Genomic DNA, 23,353 nt, shown 5'->3' on the forward strand with positions numbered 1-23,353 from the left:
ACATGATGTCCCTCTCCAAGGACCAGTCCCTCCTTGCAACATGCCCAAAGTATGTCAGACGAAGCTTCAGAATCCTTGACTCCAAGGAGCAGCCTGGCTTCTCCTTCTCCAGGACAAACTTGTTTGTTCTCTTAGCAGCCCATGGTATATTCAACACTCTTCTCCAGCACCACAACTCAAAGGCATCAGTTCTCCTTGTATCATCTCTAGTCACTGTCCACTCTCCAATGCATAGCACACAACTGCGAAGACTTATGGCCCAAATCAGGCGCACCATATTTTCCAGCCTGACGTCGCTGCTTTTCAGTACTCTGGAGAGGTCCCCGACAGCTGACTTTCCCAATGCAATTCATCTCTTGATTTCCTGGCTGCTGGTACCAAGAGTACTGACTATGGAGGCAAGCAAACTAAAATTGTTATCTCAATAAAAAACAAAATTTCTAATGTGCCTGCTGAAACTATAATACTAAGTTTCTCTAAATACAAATCTATTTGGCAGCACTTAACTGCAGAATGTCTGCAGAAATAAAAGAGGGAAAGGAGAAACTTTTTTTTATTAGAGGAAATAAGTGACACTAATCAGGTTTATGTGCATAAAAAATGTCCCAGGATACCAACTATCTAGGTTTCTTCTTTCTCTAAACTTCAGGGTCTATGTAAGACCCTAGCTTCATAGTCAATTTTTTTTTAATCTAAGTTCTATTCTCATTACCCTTCCATCTATATTTTTTTTATCCTCAGGGAAAGAGAGAGCAGTTACTGCCAGGGCATTCTCACATCTTCCGAAGAAATGGCATAGGTGTTAATCTTGTATTTATGTTTGATGTGGGTAATGATGGCTATGACTAGAGCTGCAGGTTTATTAATATGCAGGGCTCTCACCTCATTAGTGGCGATGTATGTTTTGAAGTTAAGCTGCAATGTTTGCTGTAATGTTGGATCTAGTCTAACAGACTTTCCTACTGTTCATTTTCTTTGTTTTTACCCACAGTCAGTAGATGCCATACTTTCAGGGCTCACACATATGCCTTTTGATAAAGACATTTTTCCACAGTAGTTAATCTTGGTGGAACTTTCAAATATTATGTCTTCATGTGATGTTACATCTCTGGTTTATCTTTGAAAAAAAGATCCTTTTGACCTTGCAATACAAAGTAAACCCTGGTTTGGTTTATAAGTGGGGTATCTGTATTAACTATATAAAGTGATTTATTCTTTTTTTATGTCATAAATATAGAAATGCATTAGCATTGGATAGTTTATAAAGCATCTGCACATGCCATCTCGACCAAGCCTTAGAAATAGCAAAAGAAACAGCAAAAACTGGCTAAGTCAGTGAAAAAAGAAACCTGCCAAATCCAATATTTAATGATTTATTATGACTAGCAACTGTTGTGACTGAGTTCCAACAAATTTGCAGTTGACATAACACATTACAAAATAAATTTTTACCAGACCAACAAGCTTCACAGGGTGGGTGGTTTATGAGTATGTTGCTCATACTTCCTTTTCCGCCATGGTCCTCACTGGTAAACATCAGAAGAAAGAGTACAGATTTTCAACAGCTGGTTTAGAGTTCATGAGCTACGCTGAACAAATTTAGTAATATATTTCTTATAGTTAAAATTCCTGAACCAACTTTAAATGTGAGAATGTAATTTGTAACCATTTCTCATTAGGTAGCTGAACATTTCTTTATTTTTCAATCTGTAAAAATTTATGTTTATAATTACAAACCTGTATCTCCCCACCTCTAGTTTTTAGGGGTAGTGTTTGGTGGTGGTGAAAATGATGATTAGAGAACATAGGTTCTGAGACCAGAACAAGAGAGAAAGAGTTTTATATCAATCACTAGTGTCCCTTGTTTCCCATCTTCTCAAAGCAGTGGTACCAGACTATCCCCACCCCAGTACAAGGACTCTTGCCTTTGATTTGACAATGTGACACATGTTCACCTAGAATTCCCATCAGTATTCATTTAGAAAAGGTAAAAATGAGTACTTGTGCTTTTAAGAAGGCACAGCAATGAGTTTATATAGCAGAAGTGTATAAACAAGTATATTACCTATTTAATTGCCTTAGCTGAACTTAAAAGCTCTGATCTTTAATTGCTTGATTGAACTGATCTAAAAAGCTACAATTTTTTAATCAAGGAGAAAATGAAATAGCTTTTTGGTAAATAAAAAGGCATCTTTAATCTTATTTTTATGGAATCCAAGTTATTAAATATGGACAAAACCTCTAAAATATTAAGTTAATAACCACTCAATCTGGAGTGACTTTCTCATTACAATGCTCTACAAAGTCTTCAGGGACACCTGGCTTCTTCCATTCTTCAATAAAAACACATGCTTTAAATCCAAAGGCAAAAGTTTCCATGGATACCTAAGAAACTAAAATCTAAACAAATTTACTGGAATAGATTACTACAGCATATTTCTTTCTGACATGGTGTACTTCTAACCACAGGGAAGTAACTTGTTCAGATGAACTATGATTCACCCCACTAGCCTTTCCATCTTGATAGATCTAGATGCACCTCACTCATTGGTATTTATTTACAAATGAAAGTCTTTAAGTGATTTTGGTTGACTCCAGGTAATATTTTTTTAAGTTTAAAGATTATCTCAGTAATAGTTTAAGAAGTGCATCTAGTCCTATTGCCTTTACAAAGTCTGTCATCATCATTATGTGCCATCAAGTCACCTTTGACTCACAGCAACACTATATACATTAGTCCTGATCCCTGCCCTAGCCTGAGTCAATCTGTCTCTAATCATCCTAAGCCTATTACCCCAGTTACTGTATCAATCTATCTCCTCCAGGGTCTTCCTCTCCTGCAGTGTCCTTCTACCCTCCCAAGAATTACGTCCTTTCCCAAGAACAAGTCCTTCCTGGCCACATGCCCAAAGTATGTGAGACAGAATTTAAAAATCCTTGCCTCCAAGGAGCATCTTGATTTCACCCTTTCCAGGACAGACCTGTTTGTTCTCCTGGCAGTCCAAGGTATGTTCAATACTCATCCCCAGCACTACAACTAAAGGGCATTGATCCTTCTTCTACAATCTTTAGTTACTGTCCAGCTCTCTGATGTATAGCAAGTTATTGTGCACCATGGCCTGGTGCATCTTAGTCTCCAGATTGGGTTTATTGCTCGTCAGTACTCTAGAGTGATACCTGACAGCAGACTTCCCCAATGCAATTCATCTTTTGATTTCCTGTCACTGCCAACAGTGCTGATTGTAGAACTAAGCAAATGGAAGTTGTTAACAATCTCAATCTCTTTGTGTATCATGAAGCTGCCAATTGGCCCAGTGGTGAGAAATGGTTTTTTGTTGTGTGTGTTTTGTTGTTGTTGTTGTTGTTTTTTAATGTTGAGCTTGCCTTCTGCAACAAATGCCTCATGTCCTTCTCAGTTTCAGCAAGCAAGGTTATGTCATCTGCATAACACAGGTTGTTGATGAGTCTTCCTCCAATCCTGATGCCACATATCACCTCATAAAGTCTAGCCTCCCAGTGATCTGTTCTGCATATAGACTGAAAAGGTATGGAGATAGAATGCATCCTTGATGGTCACCTCTCCTGATTGTGAACCATCCCTGCTTTGTTCTGACTACTGCTTCCTGGTCCAAGTATAGGTTTCACATGAGCACAATTAAGTGTTCTGGGATTCCCATTCTTCTCAGGGTTAGCCACAATTTGTTGTGATCCACACAGTCAAATGTCTTTGCATAGGCAATGAAACAGAGTTCTCTGGTAGTCACTTACGGCCAAGATCTACCTAATGCTGGCTATGATGTCCCTAGTGTCACAGCCTCTTCTAAACACAGCCTGCATTATCTGCCAGTTCTCTGCTGATGGGTTGTTCCAGTTGTTTTTGCATAATCTTCAGGAGGATCTTGCCTGCATGTGATATTAGTGACACTGATAATTTCCACACTCTATCGGGTCACCTTTTTTTGGAACAGAAATACTAGAGTTCATAAAAATTTGAACTCTTATTTTGTATTTCCTCCTTTTTGATGAGAATTCTTCCACAGACTCTTTCATCACAGTGTTCAGTTGTAGTAGCTGGGCACCATCCTGTTCTTCTGGCCTCATGGCAAAGAAGGAGGGTCATGGAAGAAATCAGCCACATATTCCATATTCTCTTCCAATTTCTGAGTCTCCTTCTTCCTATATGGCTCCAGGGATAGAGAAATCAATTCCTAGACTTTATTTTTTTGATCTAGGAATAAATGAACTTGAAATATAACTATCAAAAAAAAATATAACTATCAAGCTCTCATGGTAATGGAAAAAAATCCATTTGTTTCCTCTCAAACATAGAGGAAAACTAAAACCAAATTATTTCTATTTCGAAAACAACAGAAGCATGTCTACGTATTAGTATGATTTATAATTTTAAAGAAGAAAAAGGACATCAGAATAACGAAAAATGTGTTTCTCTCTCTATTATAGTTCATAGTGCTACTGAGATTCCTTATAGAAAGCTAAGGCTACAAGCCAGAATGATGCTATATGGTTTTTTGTATGGGATGACTCTAAAGCTCATTTTAATAATACTACTACTGGCACTTTTATGGTAAAATGATCTTAATGGAGAGCTTTGCTACTGAGAACTGATGTCTTCCTTGAGATTTTCCATCAAATGGATAGCAGATTCAGATAAAAATCGATCAAATGACAAGAATTGACCACTGGGTTAATTCCTATTAAAATGGCTATATCTACTTTATAGGCAGATGAGTGTGTGGAGAGAGAGAGGAATGCAGAGAGCAGAAACAATCTAAATCATATTATATTAAAATATCATTCTCTCTTCACCTTGGAGGGAGCTCTCATAGCCTAGTCGGTAGGGAATGGTATTCCAACCCAAAGGTGGGCAGTTCAAATCCAATAGCAGCTGGGCGGGAGTAAGATGGGCAATCTCCTCTTGTGTGATTTATAGCCTCTGAAGACCTGTTAAAGGGTCAGCAATGAGTTGGTTTCAACTCAACAGCAATTAGTCCTAATCTTAGCGGTGAAAAGGGCTCTATTATATATCAAACATATTTGCACACAAATTTATTATACTTAGGGAAAAGTATACTCACTGACAACTGAGTTCATTCTCCCTAAATTAACATTTTTTTCCACAACTATAAAAATAGGTAGAACTCTATAAACATTTGGTTTACAATTCTGTTCAATCAGCATAAATATCTTCAGAAACTGAATTGACATTTTATTTTTAAAAATCTAGATACTCTCTTGGAAAAATAAAAAAGGGGGAAACTTCAGAATTTTGGAATCATTAGGGTATTAAAACAAAAAAACAACCGTTAGTGATAGATGTGATATTACCATTGAAGACATCAGTAGGTTTCCACCCCCCATAGTTTCTACCTTTTTCTTAAAATAAAAAAGAAAAAGACAACCACTTTCCTTTAATTACATATGTGTGTGTTGTTGCATTCCCCAACTGTGCATAAAGCTTGGATGAGCAGATGTGTAAAATTAAACAATACTGTTAGTAACATTAGGTCCCCAAGGTGCTTCTTTATAGTCTGTTTCTTACTTAATAATTTGCTCCAAGTGAATTCAGACATTTTAGGAGCATGAAAAAAGCAAAGGGAAGTTCCTTTTGCAACATTCAACAGTTACTTGACTATTCTCTTATCTATTCTTCTAATGAACCAGGAGACCTCTGATGCTTCCACCAATTCTTTGTGTAAGGCAGTGGTATCAGAGCTCCTGTAACTTCAGGAGAATTAGTATCAGGACAAAGCTGATTCTTATGTGGTAAAGGTTAGACTTACCACAATCCTCTAGTATTTTTACTAATTCTCACACCAGCTGTCTACCTCTCAGCACTCCTACCATGGTAAGAGACCATATTCTTGATTATGTGTTCTACTATTGTTGTTGTTGTTATTATATGCCATCGAGTCGCCTGTGTTCTAGTAGGGAAGCAATAGAGTACAATTTAGGATTGGGATCAACTTGGAAGCAACGGGACACAGTGTGTCAATCAGGATGGTTTTGTACTAAGGCTGCCTGCAGCTTCTTCTCAGCCTTGCTCATTGGTTGATTGTACCTGGGCCTCCATCACTGGGCCCTGTTCAGCTTGGCCTCTGCCCATGTGAGCAAGTGTTAGAACTCCTTAGCTTCCCCCCATGTGCTCTCAGTCACTCCAATCCACTAGCAAGCCTTCTGCCTGAAGGTACTCTGCTCTCTTGCTCTATGGATTGGTAAGCCCTACCTTAGCTGCTTTATACCAGCTTCCACTTTTGTACCACCTCATATTGTTGCCACTCTTGCCACTGTCACACTTACTCTTGCCCTGTTCAGTGTAGCTCTCTCCTGGGTCTAGGAGGCTCACAGTGCAGGACCCTCAGACCCTAGGATATGCTTCACTCCTGGCTCTCTAGCTCTTCTTTTTAATGGCAGTGAGGTTCCCTAACCTTCTCCTCCACAGTTCCTAGTAACCATTCTTGCAAAATAAACTATTTAATCCATGAAAGAGTTTACTGTATCTTATTTGTATAGTAAACTGTGCAATACCTTTGCAAAACTGTGGTTTGCAAATCATCTTGGCAGAACTACAAGTCTAGAGCCCTAACAGCTACACATAAAGAAAAACTCATTGTTCTGCACCTTATTTAAAGCTTCAGATGGAAGGTATATCAAGTAATCTCTTGAGGACAGTATGGTGACATTAGAAATATCAATAAAATGAAATAATGCTACAGTCCAGAAAGTGAAGGCTCTGGATTAACTAAAGTTAAGTAAGAAAAATGAGATCTTATCATTTCCAAATACTATGAAGTAATTTTTAAAAACAGCATACCAACTCTAAGACCCAGAGTAGCTGAAAGAGAAAGCACTCGGATAAAATAATATTTAGATAGTAATGATCTTTTTTATTATCAACTAGATCCTCTGGCTTAAATATCAAATCATTAATTCACCTTAAAAATTGGGTTTGTGCGGGAAGAAGGGTGCAACAATGAATGAATGGAACCCCAAAATCTCTGTAGATGTTCATTGAAATGAAAAATAAACAACCTAAATTACAAAAAAATAAAAAAAAATTGACTATCTGACAACCAGGACAGAGCAAAATAGATGAATGGGACCTTCTAAGAATTATAGCCCTATGCACATAAAAAAGCTTCTCCAACAGGGTAAAAAGGAAAGCCACCAACTGGGGAAAAATTTGGTAATGACATGTCTGATAAGGGACTTATATCTAGAATTTATAGAATACTTGAGAACTACAATAATAGAAAGGTAAACAACCCAATTGCAAAACAGGCACAGGATATGAATAGATACTTCAACAAAGAAGACATTTATATGGCAAACAAACAAATGAAGAAATGTTAAAAATCCCTAGCTATCAGAGAGATGCAAATAGAAACAACTGAGGTATCATCTGACCCCAGCAACTGTAACAAATTTCAACAGAGTAGCAAACAATAAAAACTGGCAAACCCTTATTCACTGCTGGTGGGAATGTAAAATGGTGCAGCCACTATGGAAGGCGGTTTGGTGCTTTCTCAAAAAGTTGGAAACAGAAATACCTTTTGATCCAAATAATTCCACTACTGGGAATAAACCCTAAAAAAACCATACCCACCATCCAAACAGATACATGCACAACCATGTTTATTGCTGCATTATTTACTATGGCAAAGAGATGGAAACAACCCAAGTGCCCTTGAACAAATGAATAGAAAAACTATGGTATAGTCATACAATTGAAATCTACTCAGCCCTAAAAAAAAATGAACTCATAAAACATAACACAATATGGGTGCCCCTGCAGGATATTATGCGGAGTGAAATATCTCAGTCACAAAAGGACAAATACTGCATAGCACCTCTGTTACAAAGCAGGTCTGACATGGTGGGTTGCAGGAAGAATAGGATACGAGTGGATAGATAATGACCATTGCACTGGAACAAATGAAGGAAAGAACAGTTGAAAAGGAATATATGATTAGGAATTATACAACAGCCCAGAATAAGAGGTACATTGCAAAAAAAACTGGAGGGAGGTTGGGGGGAGATAATAGGGAAATGAATAAGGTGGGTTTTGTTGGTTTTTTTTAAGTGGACAGGAGAGGGAAAGGGGAGAGGAGTAAAATGCAACAAAGAATAAATGAAAATCTGACTTTTCTGTAAACTTTCATTAAAATAACAATAACAATAAAAATGTTATTAAAAATTTGACTATGGGGGGGGAGCCCTGCTCCAACTCCTCAAGTGAAAAAATAAGAGTTTATAAACCCAGCACATACCTCTATGTAAAATCTTTAAACTCCACAAATAGGTGAGGCCTTTAACAACCTAAATTTAGGAAAGAAAACAGTGACACAATTAATGTTATTATAAGGACTTTCCACATTTAAAATATTATATCAACCATAAGCTTTCCTTTAAAATCTAAACAATAAGTACTTGCGGAATATCTCCCATTCCTATTCTAAGTCAGTTTGGTTTCAAACATATAAGCTACAGATTCCTTCTTTGAGACAGCTCATAGCGTTTCAAAGGTAAGGTTCTTCAAATGAAAGAAAGAAATGTATGTGCGTCTAAGATGACCCGGCAGTGCACACACTACATTCTTGGTGGTGGTGGTGTAGGTGAAGGAAGAGAGAAAAGACAGACTTTCACTTTTTATTTTTTGTACTGCCGTATCAAAATTTTAAAATCATGACATTTATGACTAAAGTAAGATTTATTTTTTTTAAGTAACTAATCCAAGAAGGTATCAAATTCCAAGAATGCAGTGGGTAAAACAGATAAAAGTACCCTAACAGTCATAAGGAAAGGCTTTACCTACGTTCTGGCCTTACATTCTGGACTCAAATAATGTGAGGAAAAGCAAAGTGTTCAGGCTAAGATATAAATTACAAGCAAACTGTGTGGGCAGTGAACCTTTAAAAAACATCAACTTTACAACAAAGAAATACTGAGATTAAGGACACTTAAAGAGATAGGAACAGTTAAATCCTTAGACTAGATTCTGAACCAGAATTTTATCTTTGAGGTATAAAGGATATTATCGATAAGAACAAGTGGCCGAAACTTGAATACAGTCTGCTCACTAGGAACTGTTAGTTTCCTAATTTGGATTATTATACCGTGATTATGAAAAGGTATGGTTTGGGGTTTGTTTTATTTTGTTTTTTAAGGTAATGAGATAGATTTATTATGTCACAGAGGAAGAGATGGCTCTTCCTCAGTGAAAGGAAATATGGAAGAGGCTGAAGGAATGCTCTTGATCTCAGGAAATAGATGTGCACTGTTTAGGAATAAAATAGGAATACAACTAATTCTCACATTTTTTCAAGGGGGGAAGTAACTCAACAAGTATATAGTTTAGGCAAAGGAAGTAAACTGTTAACAATGAGGAATCTGGGTGAAGCGTTTTAGGAGATTCTTTGTATTATTCACCCAACTTTTATTTAAGTTTAAAATAATTTCAAAATAGAAAGCTACTAAATTTTAAAAATATATTGAGATAGTAAAGATCAAAGTACATCAAGATGATTTCTAAGAGGTGGTCTAGCAGGAGCAACGTATTTAAATGAAAGAGTCATTAAGTGAATATGAAAAGCTGGGTCAAGAAAATAAAATGAACAAAACATAAACATCCAGATTACATTTGAGTCCTTCATTTCAATAGCCTGAGTCAAGAATAATTAGCCATACAGATGCTGGAAAAATGTTTCTAAGGCTCTAAATACATGAGCTAAAGGTGCTATCTTTTATATGGAAAATTTAATCAGTGATTAATAAAACTTTAAAACTTTTCTTCAGAAACTGTTACAATAATAGATGCAAATGATTTATTCTTAGCTACTGACTTGAGAGGACACGAATGTGAAATTTACAAATTGCAAAAATAACTCTTCAAAATGCCATTATCCGTTTCCACTGAGTGGATTCCAGCTCCCAGGGAGCCTGCAAGCCAGGGGGAGCTGCCCTGTGTGGAAACCTGGATGCGAGCAGTGACTTCTTCCTTCTTCCACAGAAGTGTTGGTGGCTTCAAACTGCCAATTTTCTGGTCAGCAGCTGAGTTACTTTTTAAAATTATTGTCACTAGGGCTTCTTACTAGTTACATCGGATATAATGAGCCAACAATTACACAGCTCAAAATTCCTACAAGAAATTAAAAGTATTCGGCAGTACAGAAAATTTTAAGTAATTTAGGGCTATGAGCTCAAGAAAGTCCACCATGATGAGAAGGAACCAAATTGCTCACATAACTTGAAAATAATAAAGGGTCTGAGGGCTAAATATGCAAGGATTTTAGTTGACTGATAATAACTAAGAACAACAGCAAAGGATGGAAATGCAAAGGGAGCAAGCCAATTTCCAAATATCTCAGTAATGATTGAGATGATAAAATCTTTATCAATTAATGCTGAGCAGAGGTTAACACATTTTAATTGTTCTCATGGAGTGGAATGTACTCCTGAGATTTGCTAATCCAGTACAATCCCACCATAAGTAAGTCTATTCTAAGAAAGCAGAATAAATTTTTACAGCAAATAATTTCTTCTAGAGAATATTTGGTCATACATGTTTCAGAGAGTAAGACAGTAAAAACCAAAGCTATCAGGATGTTAATAATAACAAAATAATATCCATAAAATAAAATTACAGTATTAATATGAATAATTTTACATTAGAAAGACATATGACACAAGTAATCCTTTTAACACTTGTAAAACATTCAATAATGTTTTCATAATGAGTACATTCAATAATCAAAATCTTTTCTTTGAGAAGGAGGAAAAGGTCTTCTTAAATATGGAAGCATGGAACTTTTGAGTTCTGGAAGTAGGATTAAATTCCTCAATTTATATGCTTACTTGCATATATAAAACCTGCCTGTTAATTGTTCTTTAACGTCTGGTGCTGTCTAATCAGTTCTGACTCATAGTAACCCCATGTACAACAGAACAGAACATTTCCCCAGTCCTGCACTATCCCCACAGTTATTGCTATGTTTCAGCTCATTAATAGCATATCACTAAAAACAAGTCCAATAGAAGATGCACATAATCAGAAAATACAAAAGGGGAAAGAAATCTACCACATACATACTGTCAAGTAGAAAGAATACTGATTTTTTGTTTCTTGCTTAAGGTACATATTTTATTAGAGGTTTCCAAATATAGGTATTCTACTTTTGTCATAATAGACTATATTTTCCTTTAAAGACTTATAAGAAGTCATATACTGGGGAGCTAAAAATCTGTCCAATGTAAGTCTAGAGGGTATTATTGGTATTCAGTATGGTAGGTTTCACAACAATGACTTGATAAAGCCTTGACACTAAAAGTATTTATATGTGCTGTCAATCATTCACTCCTTGACATGTCAAGTGTACCTCGTTTCAGGGACAACTTCAATCAACATTAGGTCTCAAAATCCTGTCCACAGTGTCACTGCTTTCAGAAATAAGAGGTAAAATATAATGTATAAAGTAGCAGCAAAAGGCAGGAAAGGAAAAAATACTAAAAAATCATGGAGTAAATGGGAGGCTGAAATGAACTAATTTACATGGATTTCTTCTTCTGAGAAAAAGATTCCCTTGCCATACATCCTACAACAGAAAATTTGGACAATATATCACAGAGGATGACAAGGATCTGTCCTGTTGGACTAGCTTTGCATAACAGATTATTAAGGATCCAGAACATAAAATTTAGGGAGGGAGATATACATAACTAGATACGGAAAAAAATAGGAAGCAATTTTACGTGTTGTTCCATTATTATCCTACATACTCCTTTTCTTTCTTGTTTTCTTTCATTTGTATCTTGGGTCTCCCTTTCATTCCCTCTCTCTTCTTCACCCCTCCCCCCATTCTCCTAGGAAAGCAAACAAAAGAGCTGGGGTCTGGCATTAGACAATCCTGTGTGCAAATTACTAGGGAGGTCTGGTATGGGAGTACCTCCCTATCGGTTTAAATCCACCAGCGTTTCTGTGGTAGAAAGATGGGTTATCTCCTACCGTGTGAATTACAGCAATGAGCTGGTTCTGACTTTACAACAATGAGTTTCAGAGAAAGTCATGATAAGGAGTTCTGTTGGCTCACACAGTAGCCACACTTCTCTGGCAGCTTGAATCCACCAGTGTCTTTGTAGAATGATAGGGAGTCTCCTTCTGTGCAATTTACAGCTTTGGGAACCCAATGGAGTGTCAGCTGTGAGTTCATTCTGACTTGACAGCAACTAAGAGAGTAATATAAATATGGACGAGTCTCTTTGCATATATGTAAATATGTTCAGCAATGCATACTTTACAGAGTTGCTGTAAAGAGAAATGATGTAATATTTGTAAACAAAATATCTAACAGTGACTGGCACAAGAATGTATTTAATAAGTGGCTGTTTCCCTCCCATCTCTGCATGACCTTTTGCTTCTGACTTGGCAATTTTGCTTCTGACTTGGGAATGCAAAGTACACATCTCAGTTTTACTGAGGGAACTGAAGGGAAAGAAGTTAATACTGACTTCAGAGCACTATACACTGATTGATGCCTGAGAACCTACTTGGCATTTATTTTATACAACTAAGTCTTATTTTGATTATTACAATTTTCCACTGGTGGGCATCAGTCAGTCATGTGTCAATCTAGGGTTTCTCAAATGTAACCAAGGACTAGCCAAGTTCGTAGTCTCCAGAATACAGTAAAAGAATTTACTTTGAAGGCATTATAATAGCTTAGCCCCTGTCCAAATTTATAAAAAGTGATAAAGGAAAAAATAATCAAAAGCAGACATTCTACTCCAGCTATTATCAGTTTTCCCAATACATGGTCTATGTGTGTAGGTATTTATTTTTCTTTTTTAAAAATAACCAGTTTCTTGAAAATTATATATATATATAAATTTCTTTTAAGTGTGAAAATTAGTATAAATAATGCTTTGGACAAGCTCTTATTTTAAATCTTTTTCTCTAAAGTAATTGTTCTCAATTATCAGTGGGCAAGCCCTGCATTTGAAGAAGCTTCTTTTTTCCTGCTGATTCTTTTCACTTCACTGGCTTCACATTCCATTAGAATTGAAAAGACCAGTGGCCTTGTGTATATGCCCTACACAAGAGGGAGTAAGATTTATGGAGTGCAGGGAGAACATGCTTCTCTATGGAGAAGGTAGTTTCTATTTTTCAAGTTCAATAGATAATTGAGTATATAGAACTTGTATACTTTTTCTTTTCCAATTGGGATCCTTGCCTTTTTCACCCTTTATTATACGTGTTATTAAACTTTAGAGCCAAGAACTGCCAAAAGCCACAAAGCATTTTTTCCCTTAGAGATTAGAAGAGGAAATGAAACATTTTTATTTTCATCTAAAGTAGTGATTTAAGTACTCAAATTTCATACTAAACTAATCTACCTAAACATGTAGATTAGAAGCTACTTAACAGCAGAAGCATCAGAAAAGAAAATTCTCATCACCCTGGGCAGTTCACACTAATAATTAGAAAGAAAAAAGGAAAGCTGTGAATTACAATGAACTAAGACGAAATAAGTGTCCATGTTGGATTAAAGGATTTGAGTTGTCAGTTTGACGTATAATGAATGTGAAAATCAGCCATTTAATTAAATGGTACATGGTATAATCACTTTGTTCTGCATTAAACTGCTGAAGTTATCAGAGAGCCTTGAGTTTGGCAATTGTTTACGATTACTCCACCCCATGGCTTTTCTTAGACATTATTATTTAGCCTACACCACTCTAAATTTGGAATCTAGACCTCATGCAGTACTATTAGTTTGTTGTTGCATGCCATCAAGTCAACTGTGACTCACCGCGCCCCTACGGACAATGAATTTTAGGTAGATGGATTTTTGCAGTAATTTACTATAAAACAAAATATAAAACTGTTTTCAATCAAGGAATAAAGTCCTATATGTTATTGTTGTGTACTATCGAGTAGGAACCAACCCATAGCTGACCCTCTGGCAGGTTTTTAGAGGCAGTTAATCACTCAGGAGATTACCCATCCTTCTCCCCCAGAGCAGCTGGTGGATTAGAACTGTGTCTCTTCAGGATTGTAACACAGCTTCTTGCCACTAGGCTACCAGTGCTCCCTGTCCTATATATAACTGATAAAAAAAATATTAAAAATCAGTTTTGTTGTTGTCGTCATGTACCATCCAGTCGCCTGCAACTCACAGCACACCCTGTGTACATTAGATCTGAAACCTGCCCTATCCTGCACCAATCTCATCATCTCCAAAAGCCTTAATCCCATTTCTCTAGTCACTGAGTCAATCCATCTCATCCCGGGTTTTTCTCTCCTGCACTGTCCCTCCATCCTTCCAAGTATGATGTCCCTCTCCAAGGACTGGTCCCTCCTGGCCATGTGCCCAAAGTATGTGAGAAGGAGCCTCAAAATTCTCGCCTCCAGGGAGCAAACTGGTTTCACCATCTTCAGGACAGACTTGTTTGTTCTCTTGGCTGTCTATGGTATGATATGTTCAACACTCTTTTCCAGCACCACAACTGAAAGGCATTGATCCTTCTTCTATCATCCTTAGTTATTGTCCAGCTGTCTAATGCAGAGCGAGTAATTGCAAAGACCATAGCCTGGATCAGGTGCATCTTAGTCTTTAGAATGACACTGCTGCTCTTCAGTACTCTAGAAAGGTCCCTGATAGACTTTCCCAATTTGTCTTTTGATTTTCTGACTGCTGGTGCCAATAGTGTTGATTGTAGAACCAAGCAAGCTGACGTTATCAACAATCTCAATCTCTTCTCCATCCATGATGAAGCTGCTAATTGGTCCAGTAGTGAGAATCTTTGTTTTCTTGATGTTGGGCTTCAATCTATATTGAAGACTATAGTCCTTGACCTTCTGCAGCAAATGCCTCATGTCCTCTTCAGTTTCAGCAAGTAAGGTTGTGTCATCTACATAAGTCTTTCTCTAATCCTGATGCCACATTCCTCCTAAAAAAGTCCAGCTTCCTAAATGATCTGTTTTGCATATACTGAAAAGGTATGGAGACAGGATGCATCCCTGATGTACACCTTTCCTGATCATGAACTATGCAGTGTTTCCCTGCTCTATTCTGGCTATTGCTTCCTGGTCCAGGTATAGGTTTTGCATGGGCACAATTAAGTGTTGTGGGATTCCCATTCTTCTCAAAGTTAGCCACAGTTTATTGTGATCTACACAGTCAAATCCTTTGCATAGTCAGTTACATAAAGAAAAAAAAATCCTATAAATATCAAGGACAAAACTACATGAAGGCATTTTTTAAAATAACTTATATATTAAAAGTATTATCTACTTATATGGAGGGGAGCTGTGGTGGCCTAGTGGGCAGAAGCTGTGTTGCAATCGCAAAGGCACACGTTTCAAGGCCATCAGCCACTCCACGAGATGGGCAATCTCCTCCTATGTGATTAACTGCCTCTGAAAACCCACCAGAGGGCCAGCTATGGACCGGTTCTGACTCGATGATACATAACAACAATAATAATATGGGTATAAGTACAAAATGTAAAAATTTAAAAAAACCTTTTGGAAATTTTTTTATATTATCACTGGACCAACAGGCGATATCATGAGGGCTGGAGAAGAGACTGAAACTGTCAACAACTTCATCTTACTTGGATCCACAATAATCACCTGTGGTACCAGCAGTCAGGAAATAAGAAGACACAATGCACTGGGAAAATCTGCAGTTAGGGACCTCTCTAAATTATTGAGGAGTAATGATGTCAGTTTGAAGACTAAGTTGCATGGTCCAGGCCATGGTCTTTCTAATCACTTGCTAAGCATCTGATAGCTGGACAATGAATAAGGATGACAGAAAAAGAACTGATGTTTTTGAGCTGGTGTTGGAGAAGAGCACTGAACATCCCATGGACTGCCAAGAGAACAAATAAATCTGTGTTGGAGAGGGTGAAGCCCGAGTGCTCTTTAGAAGCAAGAATGCTGAAGCATTGCCCAACATACTTTGACCATGTTGCTAGAGGTACTATTCCTTGGAGAGAGAGGTGATGCTGGGAAGGGTGGAGGGTCGGTAAAGGATAGGAAGATCCTCAACCAGCAGAACTGACACGGTGACTGATGCAATGGGTAGTGTGAGGATGGCATAGTAGAGAAGGTTCAGATCTCTCATTCACAGAGTTGCTATGAGTTGTGCTTGACATAATGGCACATAACAATAACAACAACAACAACAACTCTTCAATAAGAACACTGAGATTTCTGAAAACATGTGAAACTGCAGTAGATCAGCTACCCTTAGGTCTGAAGGATATCATATAACTATACAGTTTGGGCTAAAAAGAAAAAAAAAACAACTCCAAACACTCAAAAACATTAAGAGCAGAAAAGTCCCTGTTAGAAGGGCCAACAATGACTGCAGCCTATTGTCTCCCATCCAAAAAAGTCACAACCCACCCCATCCTGGGGAGATAAGGAAAAAAGGCTTGACTAGAAAGATTAAGCCACTCAAATTTTCCAGAATAAGAACCATACTCACTGCTCCTGCAATTCTCCCAAGGACGTGCTCTGGGATTTTTCTATATACATCCAAAGATCCTCCTGCAGAGACAAATATATTACATCACTATGAACACAAATTACAAAAACAGGGAAATGGGCTCTTCCTCTGAGCATTCATTGTAAGGATGTTTACCCCTCTTTTTACTTTAAGGGACTCTAGTGATCTAGTCCACAGGCAATAGTCATGCTAAGCCAAAGGCCAGGCCTTTCTGCTGATTTGAATTCTCCTACATGATTTACAGCTTTGGAAACCTAATAAAGGGTCTGATATGAACTGACTCCAATTTGAAAGCAAAGAGTAAATTTCCTTTAATACCTGGATGTCTAGTATAAAATTGGTTTTTAGTTACAATTCTTATGTATAAAATATAACAGATATTTCTATTTAATTCATCCATCACATACAGGTAAAATTAGAAGGAAAAGTAAGAAGGAAAAGGGTAGGCTAAAAAGCTTTTACATAACTTATACATACATAAACCCAGAAAGATCAATGGAACATTTAGGTCTCTGTCATATGTACTATTATTTTAATATACAAACCACAGCCCTATCATGTTATTTTAATACTATGTAAATAAGAACTAGTGGATATAAAGGACAAGATACACACACAAAATAATTCTGGAAACATGTTGCATGGGCAGGTGTAAGATTCTGATCCTTCCACATACAAACACTAAGAAGTACAACTAGAAGTTTGTATTCAGCCCAGTAAGAATTCTGAAATGGTGAGCAAAGGACCACAGTTAGGAACTGCAAATGGAATCACGGTAAGGGCAAATCTCACAGGGTAGGAAAAGTGCTTCTCCTACTGGCTCAGGCCCTCTTCCTTCCAATGCACTGGATGTATGGCTGTGCACTGCTGGTGGGGCTGTAAAATGGTAAGATTGCTACTGGCAGGTGGTTTGGCATTTCCTCAAAAAGCTGAACATTGAAATCCCATATGATCCAGCTCTTCCACTGCTAGGAATATATTCATAGGAAATAAGAACTGAGACACAAATGGAGATATGTACACTTATGTTCATAGCAGCATTTTCACAATAGCAAGAAAATGGAAACATTTCAAATGCCTGTCAACAAAAGAAAAGGACTGAGAAATTGTGGTACAGTTACACAAGGGAATACTATGCAGCAGTAAAAAACAATAATTACATAAAATACTAAATAATTATGCATAATACATGGGAAGTAGAAAGCATTATGCTGAGTGAAGCAACTCAGTAACATAAGACAAATACTCAATAGGACTACTATTGTGACAAGAGGAGGATAAATGAGCAAGATATATATAAATGTTCAAAAGAGGAAGGAGAAGGGGAGGCAGAAAAAAGAGAAGAGGGGAAAATTACTGGGATAGCAGAGGGTAGGGGGTGGCAGGAGGTCTAAAGGAATGGTGAAAGTTCAATAGGGACTTGAAAAGATGAGGTTATAATAGGCTTATATCAGTGGTTATTACATAAAATATAATGTATATGAATGTATAAAACACAATGCACATGAAAGAAACACAATGTATATGAATGACTGCATGTAAATAAAAAAAGTATAAATAATTCATGTGTTCACATTTTTTAAAAAGCTTTGCTCTTTGTCACATTTACTGCGAGAATGAAGACCATTTTCAACAACCAGATTGTTGACATTCCACAGAATGTCGATATTACTCTGAAGGGCCACACAGTTATTGTGAAAGGCCCACAGGGAACCTTGTGAAGGGACCTCAGTCACATCATTGTAGAGCTCAGTCTCCTCGGAAAGAAAAGAAGAGAAGAGGCCTCGTGTTGACAAATGGTGAGGGAACAGGAAGGAACTGGCTACTGTTTGCACCATCTGTGGCCATGAACAGAACATGACCAAGGACGTTACTCTGGGCTTTCCTTACAGGATGAGGACTGTGTATGCTCATTTCCTCATCAACGTCGTGATTCAGGAGCGTAGAACTCTGGTTGAAATTCGAAACTTCTTAGGTGAAAAATACATTTGGAGAGTTGAATGAGGTATTTCTTGTTCAGTATCACAAGAAAGATGAGTTAATTCTTGATGGAAATGACATTGAGCTTGTATCAAATTCAGCTCTTTGATTCATCAAGCTACAATGGTTAAACACAATGATATCTGAAAATTGTTAGATGGTATCAATGTCTCTGAAAAAGGAACTCTCCAGCAGGCAGCTAGGAGTTTTTCAGATGTAGAAATGAGGCCAGACAAGTGCTAAGATTCATCTAACTCTTGCAATAAAATTATATTCATTTAAAAAAAAAGCTTCAACTGTACTCTGAGCTAAGCATAGTTCTCTGGTGTAGTAGAAAGGACCCCAAATTCTAGCTCTGAAAGAAATAGGACAGACTTTGTTAGCAAATTATTTAGGTTGGTTTTCTTTTTGATTAGTCTCGAGATAGCCTCAAAAACTGAAACTTCAGTCTGATCAGAACCAGTGCTCTTGGCACAGAGAAGGGAAGGAATGGGAAGAAAAGATCAAAGGCTGCAATTCCTCTGAGGGCAGACCAGTGTGTTTTTTTTATCTACCTCAGAGGTGGAACAACTGAAATTTTTATTTGAACTGAAAACATCACAAGAAAGGACAAGAAAATATTAAGCCAAGTCTGAAGGATACATTGAAAGAACCATATATATGGGTGAACTAGGAAAGAAAAAATGGAGAAAGGATGAAAGTCACACAACTGTCAAGGACATTCGTTCATAGGGTCACTATGAGTCGTCTACCACTCAATGGCACTTAACAACAACAACAAGAAAAATAACATCCTGTAAAACTTTACTGTCTTAGTTCAATGAAAATATTATAAGGCATGCAAAGAAATTAGAAATAATGGCCTTTTAATGAAAACAAGGTAAAGAAATTGGAAGCCCAAATGATAAACAGATTGGAAAAATAAAATACAGTGTTACACATTGTTAAGGAGCTAAAAATAAACAGAGGACTAAAAAATTCAGTAAAATGATGCATGAACAAAAGGAGATAACAATAAAGAAGCATATAATAGAAAAAGAAATGAAAGATTAGCAGCCCAACATGGGATACATTTACTTCAGCCTTTAAAGGAATTTATGAGTAATTCATCTTGATAGTGCATGGAGTATATTTCATTTCCAAAATCAACATGAAAATGAACTCCATTATATCACATTCTTTTATAAAAAATTTAAAATAAAAGTAGTATTTTAATGAGATTATGTTATTGTTTATAAATAGACTAGAATCCACTCTTTTTTTTTAGAATCAAGTCTTACACAATAAAAAATCATGGCATTTTCCATTTATCCAACTTTTTTGGGGGCCTAAAGAGTTCAGACTTAGTATCAAATATGTTTTTATATTATTTGCCATGTTTTTATCTAAACATTTATTACTTTTGTTGTAACTTCAAAAGATAACTGTGCTTCATTGTATTTTCTTGTGTTGTATACCTATAAGTTATTGATTCATCATGAAAGAAAAAAGAAATGAAAAAGAAATATTAGATGGGAAAGATAATAGAACTTTCTTTTTAATCATTGGAAGGATTTTAAAACAGATTTGAGTTAAAGAAGAAAGAATTAGCAATCTAAAGGATTTTATTGTTGTTATTAGGTGCCATAGAGTCACTTACAATTCATACTGACCCAATGATCAATGGATCTTAAGCTTGCACTATCCATGCCCAATCATGATTTCTTACGTGCTCAAGCTCATTGTTAAAGTTACTGTGTTAGTCTATCTTGCTAGGGCTTTCTTCTCTTTCTCTGGTTCTCCAAAATAAAGGACAATGTTATCAAAATTACAAGTCTTAAATTATAACTCTTAAATATCCTTAAAAGGCAATTAGAGAGAAGGTTTAAGTCTGCTAAGAACAGACTAATGGAGATATAAGACATTATCAAGACAATCTAACATGGAAATTATAATCTCAGAAGACAACAAGAGAAAGAAAGGAATAAAAATAATATCTGAAGACATAACAGCAGAAAATTTCCCAAAGCTGACCCAGGACATGAATCTACAAATCTAAGAAATTCAATGACTCCCAAGTAAGAAAATCCTGAAAAAGTTAATACTGAAATCCATTACAATCTAGCTCATAAAAATTAAATACAGAGAACCCTGAATGCAGTAGAAGAGAAATGAATAGTAACATGCAATAAATTCCCAATAAAAATAAGTGCCAATTTCTCCAGAGAAATATTGGAAGTCAACAACATGGTACTGGTACATTGACAGGTACACAGACTAATGTAATAGAATTTAGAACCCAGAAATCGACCTGGCTATCTATGGTCAACTAATATTCAACAAGGAAATAAAACCTATCAAATGTGGAAATGACAACCTGTTCAACAAATGGTGCCGGCAAAACTGGACTGCTACCTGCAGAAAGCTGAAACAGGATCCATATCTCACACCAAACACAAATATCAACTCAAGGTGGATCAGAAACCTGGGAGCAAAGCCCCAAACCATAAAGTTTCTAAGAGACAAACTAGGATCAAGCTTAGACAACCTAGTCTATGGTATAAAGAGACTGCTAAATACAGCCAGAAATGCACAATTTGGAGAAGATAAAATTGATGAATGAAATCTTCTAAAGTTTAAATCCCCGTGCGCATCAAGAAATTCCCAACAGAGTGAAAAGAAAACCTACTGACTGCCAAAAGACATTTGGCAATTCCATTTTGGACAAGGGTCTCATATTAAAAGTTTACAGAATCCTACAGGGCCTCCACATGAAAAAGACTGATAATGTAATTACAAAATGGGCAAAGACATTTCACAGAAGGAGATATTCAAATAGCTAACACACTCATGAAGAAATGCTCCAAATCACTGGCAATAAAAGAGATGCAAATCAAAACTACAATGAGAAACAATCCCACCCCAGTAGCAGTGGTAAAACTTAACAGGACATCAAGTAATAAATATTGGAGAGGATGTAGAGACATAGGAACTCTAACATTGTTGGTGGGATTGTAAAATGGTACAACCACGCTAAAAGCAAAGTTTGGCATTTCCTCAGAAAGCTGAACAAAGAAAAAATCCCATATGACCCAGCTATTTCATTGCTTGAAATATACCCCAAGAAAATTTGAATTGCAGCATAAACAGAGATTTGTACACCAATGTTCACAGCTGCATTATTCACCATTACAAGAACATGGAAACAATCCAAATGTTCAACCACATCTGAATGGATTGAGAAATTATAAGCGCAGGAGAGGAAGGCCCTCTATGAGTTGGATTGATTCAGTGACTGGGATAATTGGGATGGGAGTGTCAGAGACAGTGCGATTGGCACAGGACAGAGCGGAGTTTAGGGCTGTTGTACATAGGGTCGCTATGAGTCGCAGGCGACTCGACGGCACATAACAACAACAACAACAACACAACTTGGGAGGGACTAGAGAGAATTATGCTGAGTGAATTAGCTCAGTTCCATAAGGACAAATACGGTATAAGACCATTATTGTAGAAATATATACCTAGTAAAATGTTTATGAGGATCCAAGGGTAGGAGAAGAAGGGTGAAGATGGGCAGGGGGTGTAATCAGAGGGTCACAAAATTTGATGGGTAGAGGGAGGGGTGGAAAAAGGAAATGGGAAAGATCTGGTGTGAAAAACATATATGAATTTTGTAAGTAAACTAGTATAAAATAAAATTTTATTTTAAAAACCAAAACCCTGGAAGTATAAAGGCAACACAGGAGTATATTTAAACTTATTATTTTAAAAATCTCACAAAACACCTGTCAATCATGAATACATATCTGGCTGAAGTGTTATTTAAGAATGATTAAATTTGCTTTGTAAACTCTCATTAAAATCACAATAAATTTAATGAAAAGAATGAGGGAAAAATAAAGACACTCTCAGATAAAAAAATTTGAGATAGTTGTAAACAGTAAATTTGTCCTGTAAGAAATGGTAAGTCCTTTATGGGAAAACCCACTAGACAGTAATTTGAAGCTATATAAAGGGAGGAAAGATGTTGATTAAAGCTAATTGCATGGGAAAACATAAAGATAAGCTTAGGGGTATTTTTATTTGGCAATTCTAGTTGTTGTGGCCTTCACGTCTTATAATAACAAATGTATAAGAATTTATGGTACAGGATAGATAATGTTAAGTATTTCTCATAACCATGAGGTAGAACCATGAATCATATTACTTTTTTAGAATATAGGTCAAGTATCATTTAATGTCCATCTGGACCTATCACATTTATGTCTGTGGTCCCAAAGATTATAACAATCCCAAACCCCACAGTTGTCATTTCGATTCTAACACATGGTGACCCTCCATAACGTTGACAATGTTGTAAATCATTACAAGAGACTGCTCATCTTCCTCTCAAAGACTGGCTGGTAGATTTAAATCTCTGTTCTTTTTTAGGAGCCAGAAGCATTTCACAACTAGAGTTCCTTAAGGTTATAAAGTAATCCAGAAATTCTGATTGAAGAGTAAGGAGGGGGAACATATTTATAATGAGATTCATCTGTTGCTCACAGATAGATAGATGTGCTGTCAAAAGTCCTCCTTAAAGTCCTAAAAAGTAAGGATGCCAGTTTAAAGACTAAGGTGCACCTGAGTAAAACCTTAGTATTTTCAACTGCTTCCTATGCATCTAAAAGTTGGACAATGAATAAAGATGAGAGAAGTGATGCCTTTGAACTCTGGTATTGGCAAAACATTCTGAATACAGCACAGACTGCCAAAAAAACAAACAAAGCTGCCTTGAAGGAAGTGCAACTAGAAAGTTCTTTAGAGGCAAGGAAGGTGAAACTTCACCTCACTTACTTTGGGGATATACACAGGTGGTT

At 36.7% G+C, this 23,353-nt stretch overlaps 1 protein-coding gene across 2 annotated transcripts in view; it reads right to left on the reverse strand.

Moving 5' to 3' along the window:
* MAP2K5 (mitogen-activated protein kinase kinase 5) overlaps positions 1-23,353 on the reverse strand; it is a 393,759-nt gene that overhangs the window by 162,973 nt on the left and 207,433 nt on the right. For both annotated transcript variants that reach the window (XM_006886624.1, XM_006886625.1), the window contains exons 12-13: positions 16,512-16,573; positions 8,289-8,337 (exon numbers count right to left, since the gene is read on the reverse strand). In XM_006886624.1, coding sequence (XP_006886686.1) covers positions 8,289-8,337; positions 16,512-16,573 — 111 coding nt within the window. The remainder of the gene's footprint in view (positions 1-8,288; positions 8,338-16,511; positions 16,574-23,353) is intronic.

The sequence above is a fragment of the Elephantulus edwardii genome, unplaced genomic scaffold (genome assembly GCF_000299155.1).
Source record: "Elephantulus edwardii isolate Elephantulus edwardi_28Jun2011 unplaced genomic scaffold, EleEdw1.0 scaffold00050, whole genome shotgun sequence".
NCBI lineage: Eukaryota > Metazoa > Chordata > Mammalia > Macroscelidea > Macroscelididae > Elephantulus > Elephantulus edwardii.